Source organism: Gymnodraco acuticeps, unplaced genomic scaffold (assembly GCF_902827175.1).
Source record: "Gymnodraco acuticeps unplaced genomic scaffold, fGymAcu1.1, whole genome shotgun sequence".
NCBI classification, from domain to species: domain Eukaryota; kingdom Metazoa; phylum Chordata; class Actinopteri; order Perciformes; family Bathydraconidae; genus Gymnodraco; species Gymnodraco acuticeps.
The window spans coordinates 1,957,054-1,966,557 of NW_022990459.1; the positions used below are offsets into that span (position 1 = coordinate 1,957,054).

Sequence of the window (9,504 nt, forward strand, 5' to 3'; positions counted from 1 at the left end):
AAAACCATCAAACCAGCTGTTTTCATGTGCTGGCTACACAAATGTTCTTTTAGAAGAAATAAATCAATGTTTTGGGATTTACGCTTGCCAGAGGGATGAAAAATACAAATCTTTGCTCTAACAAATCAGGACATGCTAGACATATCTTACTATAAAGTCTGCAATAGCTGTATCAGACATCAATGGGCTTAACCCGAAATAAACCCTCTTCAACTTAGTTTGTTTATTGAAAAGCATTCATCCATCTCTTGGTATTCATGAGATTAAAAGGACACCATGTTAAAATAATGACAAATATGTAATTGTGTGCAATTTTGCCAGTTGGGGGTAGAGCATTTACACAGGTGTTGTGATAACGCTCGTCTCTGGCAGCCTCGATTTTGACCTCCTGATCACATTTAAGAAATTGGGACGTCTTTCAAGTCGAGTAAACGAGGAAAGATGAATTGAGAAGGAAACTGGAATGAACCCTGAAACAAGGAGGAAACAGCTGGCCTTGCTCTGTAATTAGTTGTTCCTCTTTCTCCCTTGTGGGACATAAACCTTCAACATTCCTTGTGTTTGGCATAATGTGGATCCTCAACCCCTCAGTCTGTGTGCTTTGCCAGGTCACCTTGGTCTTCCAGTTTTTATTTAGCTTGGAGCACTCTTGAGTCTAGCTTCTAAGCCTTGTTTGTGATCATGTTCTCGCTAATGTTTCAATGGTTGTGATCCCTTGCCAGACCAGAAGATGCCACATAAATCTGTCAACCATCCCTCGGAAAATACCTCAATCGGTTTTATTTTGTATCGTTGTCTCGCAAGCATTTAGAACCTTACTATTGGGTTGACTTGCTTTGCTTTTTTAGAAGAACCTTTGTTTTTAGGTCAGACTTGTTGGGAAAATGCATCCTGATATGTCCCTGTTTTTTCCCTGATTGTTCCCTATATGTCCAGCTTGTATCTTCAACCTTAACATGTAGAGAAATATGGAACTCCTCCTTAAACTCACACATTATCCTTTTTATACTTGTCTTTCTGGATGGATATAACAAAGGGGTTTGACATTGTAATAATAGAGCAGTCATAATAACAACTTTTGGCGTACGGCATAAGGTTTAAGAAATAATTATAATAACCAATACATTCTTCGTTTTTAGACCGTTATTGGTTCAAGAAAATTGCATATTGATGAAAGAACGCCCTCACCAAAAGCAATGAACTATTACATTTTAACACTGAAAGATTTGTATTAGAAGTAAAAAATATAAATACATACAGTATATATAGCCTACTATATAGTAAATATAGTTCGATCAGTTGATCATGTAAAAAATTATAGAGGTGTATATAGCTGGTTAAATAAAAATGAGGAGGGGACGGGACGCTCCTGACATCAGTGAAGGAAACATTTATGGTTGGTCTCGGGATGATAAAGCTTTTGGGATTCGTGGTACGTACTCGAGGCACAGAAATGAAACTGGATCCCTCCCAGGTCACGCCGTTGCTTCGGCAACCATGCATATTTTTAGTACTCAGCAGATTCTGATCCTGGCGCTGGTATAGAGGGGATTTGAATACTAAAGAGCGCTGGATGAGGAATAAGATACAATAAATAATACGTGTGTGCTGCTGTGTTTTGACACTTGTCAGCCAGTAGATCACTCCTTCCCTCTACTTGCTTTATCCCCCTCCTCTAACTCTTTATCTACACACACACGTTTTTGGTAACTCTTCAATTGATATATTTAGTTACTGTATTTTATAACAGACAGGGTTTTCTTGGCAGGTCGCAGCAGGATTTAATTCATTGCGTAGTGGAAATGTATGGGAAAGTTTCACAACACAGGTGGCTGATGGGAGGGTTTGTTGTTCGTGACGCATTTTGAGTCTTGCAGATGGAGATGATTTGTCTTTATTTATTTTTCTAAGCTTCACCGTGCGCACTTCTGATATGCATTGGTGCCTTTGTTGAGATCAACTTGTGGATATCCGTCACAAAACCCAGAAAAAGCCAAATTGAGCAGAGAAAGAGCAATAAAGAGAGAAGAGCATCTGTCAGCAGTGCAGCGGTGCGGGCCGTGCTGTGGTGGGCTGGAGGTCGCGGTGACCTGGCCCCGCTAATGGGCCTAGCAACATGCAGGGCCGTCCCTGGTCAACTTGGGGCCCCAAGCGACATTGTGAGATGAGCCCCCCAACCAACAGGAGTGAAAAAAAAATGTTTTGGAAACAAAATACTTTGCAGATATAATTCCTGTTTATTATTATTATTATTATTATTATCATCAACACAGTTACTTTTTTGTGAGGTAAATGGTAAATGTGCATGTATGTCGTTCAGTATACGTTTACAGGTGAATACGTCTGCATTTCCTGCCAAATACTAGCCTCAAAAAGATAAAAATATAATTAATGCAAATAAACTACTTCTTCTAATAATCATAATCAATTCAATAATATAAATACTATATTATTTTATTATAATATAGTTGTAATAGTCAAGACAAAACATGCTTATTACTTGCTCAAAAACTGATATTTCTTAAATCTGTATTCAAATGTAGTTCCCTCTGTCAGCAATGTATCAACAACTACACACACATTTCTATCAGTAATTCTCTGTATTGTGGTTGACATGATGATGACTGTTAGGAGTTAAGGGGAGAGGCTGAGCATCACCATGAAATGTGCAAATTGACATAAAAATGAATAAAAGGGGGAAAAATGCTCCATGTTTTTTAGGCTGTAAACTGTAACTGTTATGTAAGCCAACTAGACAGACAGTTTATCACTCTTCCTCCTGTCCATTAGCAGATAAAAGGCATACAATACTTGAATGAATGGTAAATAAAGAATGCTGGAAATAACTGCATCTCCATTAGCCTATATGCTATGCAGAGACTGCTTTCTTCATGTCGTGAATTGCAGCTGATGATATGGCAATTGGCAAAAGTTTGACATTTCACTTGTACAACATTCGCAAGTTGTACATTTGACTCATACAATAACCCACCTGAGAACTGCGCACAAGCCGAGCGCATAAGCCGAGGCCCCCTGCGTGAGGCCCCGTGCAGCCTGCATGATCGGCCTGTAGGGAAGGACGGCCCTGGCAACATGATACCTAAATCATCCATAATCAGCTCCTTCCCTTTGCTTAATAACACATGAAGATAAATGGCAATAGTTGGTTTGAAATTAAAACTAGATTATTACCTTCTTCAAGCTCTGTATGCTCTTATTCCTCCTGCTGGCAAACATTGACCAACACTTTGAAACCTTTTTTCTATCTTTAGTAGAGGATAGATAGAACGTACAAATTGTGTACATGAGTTTTTGCATTTAATGCAACTTTATACTTGTACTCTGCTACATTTCAGAAGCAAATGTTGTACTTTTTACTGAAAAACATAATGACAGCTTTGGTTACTTTTCCGATTACATCTTTCCTACCCTTGCTGTCCAGTAAAATAACATGTATTCCCAATTTAGTGATTCTACTGAAGGAATGAAGTGTTCCTTTATGTTTAAAAAAGTTATCCTACTTCTTATGATACTGTATCTAAGGTCTTTAAAAATGAAAGAAATATGCATTATTGCAGCAGAAATATCAATCCAAAAACATTTTACACACGGACAAAAAACATTATATACTGTTATTTTTGCCACTTTAAGTAAATATTGCAAATACTTTGACTAAATGAAGGTTTTGAAAGCAGGAATTGTACTTTTCCTGAGGTCTGATTTCTTCTCTTCTGTTTCTCTGGAATATAAAACACTTTCAAAGAGACTTCTTCATGAAAATAAACATTTATTTATTTTTATATAATACATTACACACAACAAATGGCCATTATGAGACTCACAAACCGGACTACATTTTGCTTTTCTGTACATGTTGATCATGGTAGTTGATCTTATAGATAGTATTTAGTACTATTTACACAGGCCACTGTCCATCTATTTCTCTTCCTGCATGACTCTCCTTTCTCTGCAGACCATTTGTTCCCGCTCTTCAGAGAAGCTGAACTTCTCCAGAGCGCTGTGAAGGGTCTTCAGGTCGTCTCTGATCTGGCTCAGGGCGGTTTGGATCTTGCTGGGCTGATCCAGAACCTCCACGCTGCAGGTAAACGGCTCGTAGCGAACTGCAAAGGGACGCTTGATGGTGGCAGAGTATCTCCTGTTGAAGTGAATGAATGCATAGGAAAGAGTTTTAGGAGCAGACATACAGATGTGTTACAAATATTGTGAAAAATAAACTTTAAGATCTCTATGAAGTAATTAAAGACAGATTGTGGAATGTTGGACCAATACTAGTCTCATGGTCACTACTTAATTAATAATTATGTGTACCTCATTTTGGTCTTAGCATCCTCAAAGCTCTCGGATACGAAGTAAACAGGCTGGTATGTTTGGTCCTGGTACGGCTGAACTGCTGTCTCCTCAGGAACAAATGGCTTGTACTCCGGCTCATTCGACAAAGCGTACTGAAGAGACAGGTCAAAGGTCAAGCAGTGTAAGTACACAAAGCAGAAAGAATATGAAGCAAAATGTGTGTGTGTGAACAGAAGAGACTGCAGATGGAAATGAGCCTGTAGCTAAATCTGGCATAATTTAGCTCTTTTCTTTGAGTGAATAATAAAAATGTTATGCATAGACATTGTTTAATAAAGACAAACTTTTATAAAAACACACTCACAACGAGCTCTCCGTAAGACGACAGGAGTCCGGCGCCGTAAGCTTTCACTGCTCCGTTCTGCTTGCAGAGGCCAAACTCCACAGTGAACCAATATAACTGAAAAGGACAAGCACATAAAAAAAGTCAGTCGAAGATATATTCTGAATGAGAGCATGATTAAACATAATGTGCAGTCCTTTGTTTAAGCCACCAGATGGCAGTGAAGATCTATTTAATGCACTGAGTTAAGAGAGCCCATGGATCACTGATAAAAAAAAAGCTTCACTATTAACATTTGGCATTCATTGAATCCAAATCGGTTTGCCAAATATGTTTGTACATACAAGTATTAGCCTTTGTATTGGGGGGCATAAAGAAATACAAATACTGCACGTCAAGAACTAGGTATATGAAGCAAAATGTACAATAAAACTTTTAAAAAAATTATAAAATATGTGTTTGTGATATGAAAATAGTTACGCAGTATAACAGGATAACATAAGCAATACTTCACAGCATAAAGGTAATCCAAATATGTATATGAAGTTAAGAGGTGCATTATTATGTAATGTTAAATTCTATAGTTTCTTTTTTTGTGTGATGTTTTCACCTCCCATACAAGGAAATTATCTCTGAATATTAAAAATAATTAATTAATTTCAGGTTTAAAACATTAATAAAAACGTACCGTTGACAGTTTCTCAATGTCTTCATCTGAAGCTCCAAGCGAGGCAAGTCCAATCTCCTAAAAGAGTTCAAAGGAATTAGTATTAAAGGTAATTCAACTACATTACCCTCTTGTTATGTCAAATCAAAGCGCAGCACTGTTACCTGAGAAAACTGGGCGAATTCTTTATCCGCCAGCATGGGAATATGACCGAGCAGTTCATGACAGCAGTCTCTGTCAGAGTAGGAACAAAGTCAATGACAGAACAAGCAGCTGAATACATTAATGAATAAAATAGGTCCCAGAAAGCTTCCACTCACGGCTCAGGGGAGTGCATGGGTGCTGAGGCGTGGCGGATGTACTGAGTGCACTGAAACACTCTGAAGGCAAGACTGGAGAGGAAGTCTCTGGCTGACAGCAGGCCGGCCACCGGGCGCAGCTGGAAGCCAGTCTTCTCTGAAACAAGAGAAACACTTCAAAACACACTGCAAAGCCAACTGGAGGCATAGGAATATGGAGCAGTACATTGAAGATGACGTTTAAGTCATAACTTCAATCATTCAATCAATCAAACAATATTTATTTATATAGCCCAATATCACAAATGTTAAATTTGTCTCAGTGGACTTCACAGTTTGTACAGAATATCAGTATGACAATACGACACCCTCTGTCCTTTGACCCTCACATCGTACAAGGAAAAACTTCCAGAGAAAACCCACAGTTTAAAGGGGAACATGGGAGAAACCTCAGGCAGAGCAACAGAGGAGGAACCTTCTCCCAGGACGGACAGACGTGCAATAGATGCCGTGTGGAAATTGAAAAGATAATACATTTTACAGCATAGGAAGACCAAATGTTTGTAAATGCATGTGTGTATAATAAGAAGATGAATCCACGAGGATGTCAACAATCCTGTGGGAGCCATCAGGGAAGTAGTATGATGAGAGTCAGGCAGGACCACAGTGACAGGTTCAGCCACGACTCGAAGTCCAGGGCTCAGATCCAGAACTCAGGATAGAGGATCCAGAATACATTCGCGCTCTCTATCATCTTTTTCTATTTATCGCTGTTCAGAGCTCATTGCTATTCTGACATATTTACCTTTAAACCCCACATCGATCATGTCATGAAAAATGTAAGTCGGTGTTCCATACTTTGTTTGACATTTAATGTTATAAAGATACTTGTTTCACATCCTTAGTTTTACCTTTGCAAAGACCAAAATATTCTAATTTTGCAAGATATTTTGTAAAGCATAAATGTTCATTTATTCTAGTTTTTTTTATTTTGAAGGCCAAATGTTATCATAATTCTTGTTTGTAAAAGTTTTTCTCGAACTTTATTTATTCTACTTTTTCGAGTTGTATTATCTTTTGAAGACCAAAAGCTCTCATTAGTCAGAGTGTTTGTCACCTTTCAAGAAGGCGGATATGTCTCTGAGCTGAGGGATGCGCTCCTCTCCGTAGCCGCACTCTGTCTCCAGCTGCTGCAGCCCGTCCAGGAACTGCCAGCAGGCCAGACTGGGGTAGATGCTCCTCAGCTGCAGGTACACCTCCCTCCTTCAAACACAGCAACACATCATTGCACTCTAACCATCCTCCAACACGCATCTGCATTCATACTGACTGCTCTGAAGAAACTGAAACATTGACTAGTTAAATGTACTATATCAACATATTTCATATAACTATGTTAGGTTAGTTGAAAGCAATAATATTAGGTTTAAATACAAATATAGGGTCAACTTAATATTATTGCTTTCAACCAACCTAATACAGTTATGTGCAAGGGTGTAACTTTGGTTTGAGAAGTGGGGGGGACACAAAACAGGGGGTCCTCCGCAATGAAACATTTTCTCAATTTAATTCCATTTCCTACCTTTCTACAGATATATTAGGGATCCAAGAAAAATGTGTAGTGTGCACACTTATCTAGTATCCTATCCATGTGAACCTGTCTTATTTGTGATAACCTCACATTCTCTAGGGGGGTCCGGGGGCATGCACCCCCGGGAAGATTTTTTTCTTTAAATTGAAGTTGAATGCATCAATCTGGTGCACTTTGAGGGCAACATTAAGAGATTTATGGATACAGTTCTCAACACCCCGATGAAACAGAACTGTATATATTTCAATAATCAAAAAACCATTAGAATATGCTCACAACAAATGGGATTTTGAAAAGTGGGGGGGACATGTCCCCCCTGTCCCCAGTGGAAATTACGCCCATGGTTATGTGACATAATACAAGATAGTTTTTTCAGTGTGTTTGGCCAATTCTTACCATGTGGACACTTCTTCTGCTGTGTACTGCACAGTGGGCAGCTGGTCCCCCCTGTGATAAAGAGAATCATTTAATAAGAGAATATTTAAATGGTACTCAGTTTTTAAGGAACATGGATACATTTCTGACTTACTGTTTGTATCTGAAGGCAAGCTCAGAGATGAATGCCCGTCGTTTTCTGTATTCTGGATCGCTGTATCCCTGCAAGAAAGGGTTAATAAGTATCATAACTAGGTTGTATTGTTTTCTGATAAATATGATTTAAGAGTGTGACATTTTGCACCATATGTAAACACTCACTGGATGATCCTGGTCCATGTCTGGATCAAATTTGGTTACTAGCATGTTGCATCTGTCGAGGTCTTTTATCTGTCGGGGAAACCAGGGAACTAAAGAGAGGGAAAATAATGAATTAGTGCTTTTGTAATTGGTCTTTTTATCATGTAACATTACAAAAAATACATTAATTAAATAAGGCTTGTAAAATTGCATAAGATGCCCTAAGCGTATCTCACTAGACAGTTGAATAGGACTAATGAAATGCATAAAGTGCACAGTAATAATAATATCTTGCACCTTTTTCCTCCGGTATGGAGCGAACGTCGTCCACCACTCTCTTCAGTGAGTTGATGAACACGTCCAGGTCGGAGCTGTGAACTTCACACTTCATGAAGAACTCCAGGTCTGTCGTGCTGTTCTTTGACTTCCTCCCCGGCCGGCTCTCAATGTGGAGAAGTTTAGCTTCAAACGTCTGTGAAAGATACAAAAAAAGAGCATAATATGGTAAACAATTTATTTTAATCAATAATTTGACATTGAGAAGAAGGGTCTTCATCCCATAATGTAGTTTACTTGTTGACATTATGATGAAGAAATTCATGTTTTTGCATTATTGTTTTAAACTAGTAGGTCTATACACGTTCTTCCTATTTCATCGTTTACATTTGTATTGACATCTTCAACTTTAGATATCATAAAAGTACATTCAATACCTTTTGTAATGGAAATATGTGTTGAATGCTAATTATTATGCCTGTTACCAAATAAGCTATTATTGGAACAAGAACAATTAAGCCAAATACAGTAAAAGATCATTCCAGCTTCTGTAATTCTGAGAATTTGTTGATTTTCTTTTACTTAAATTACTTCGTTTTTTAGAGTGGAGACGTGTTGAAAAACACTTCCTTAATCAGTTATAGTTATCAAACATTATTTTGAAACCTTAAGTCCATCTTTCTACTTGTTAAACCTGTGTATTAAGCTTGTAGCCTCTTGTAACATTTTCACAGTTTCATGTCATTAGTTTTACACAATTTGAAGATCTCAGAATTTGGGACTTACCTCGAATATTTTACCAGTTTTGAAGAATCCTGCGTTTTTCTCATTGCTGAGAGTGAAGAGGAGGTTGAGAGTGACCCTGCCGTCCTTCTCCTCGAACACGAAGCCCATGTCTCCGTACCGAGAGGGCCCCGGAGGCCCCGGAGGCCCAGGGGAGCCCACGGAGCCTCGCTCTCTGCGGGCATCCTCGATCAGACTCTGCCTCCTCCCGCTGAAGGGCGCCGGCTGCACCCCGCCCTCCGTCTTCATCTGCCCGCTGCAGCTGAAGCCTCACCGCGGTGTGTGCGCCTCCATGCCCCGCGGACACTTTAAATACCCGGATGTGTGAGGGGGTGATATGGAGATGAGGTGCGCGAGGGCGGCACATTTGGCTTTTGAGGCCTGGCTTGCGTCATGATTACATCTCTTTATAGGACTAAAATAGTGCTATCGGGGGAGGAAATGGACACCAACACAGGTGCATTCGAGCAAAATAGGTCATAATAGGTTACATAGTCTTAAATTAATAAAACTAGGTTATTAGAAGTTCATATATAGTTTTGCCTATAGGGACTTTATA

General features: G+C 39.0%; 1 protein-coding gene across 1 annotated transcript; it reads right to left on the minus strand.

Annotated features, from left to right (window-relative positions):
- Window positions 1-3,822: 3,822 nt before the first annotated feature.
- th2 (tyrosine hydroxylase 2) lies at window positions 3,823-9,194 on the minus strand. Its single transcript, XM_034225994.1, has 12 exons — window positions 8,949-9,194; window positions 8,184-8,358; window positions 7,908-7,996; window positions 7,741-7,808; window positions 7,608-7,658; window positions 6,738-6,883; window positions 5,642-5,777; window positions 5,486-5,555; window positions 5,343-5,399; window positions 4,676-4,771; window positions 4,330-4,463; window positions 3,823-4,156 (listed from the first exon to the last, which is right to left on the minus strand). Exons 1-12 carry the CDS (start codon window positions 9,192-9,194, stop codon window positions 3,937-3,939), a joined length of 1,488 nt encoding a protein of 495 aa, XP_034081885.1. The 3' UTR covers window positions 3,823-3,936.
- Between the last annotated feature and the right edge of the window lie 310 nt (window positions 9,195-9,504).

Excerpts from the sequence above, each read along its gene's own strand:
- th2 (XM_034225994.1), bottom strand. The coding sequence starts at position 9,194 with ATGAAGACGGAGGGCGGGGTGCAGCCGGCGCCCTTCAGCGGGAGGAGG. Across the intron at positions 5,778-6,737 it reads CATATCCGCCTTCTTGAAAG|AGAAGACTGGCTTCCAGCTG; the intron begins GTGACAAACACT and ends CTCTTGTTTCAG. Across the intron at positions 5,400-5,485 it reads AATTCGCCCAGTTTTCTCAG|GAGATTGGACTTGCCTCGCT; the intron begins GTAACAGTGCTG and ends GAACTCTTTTAG.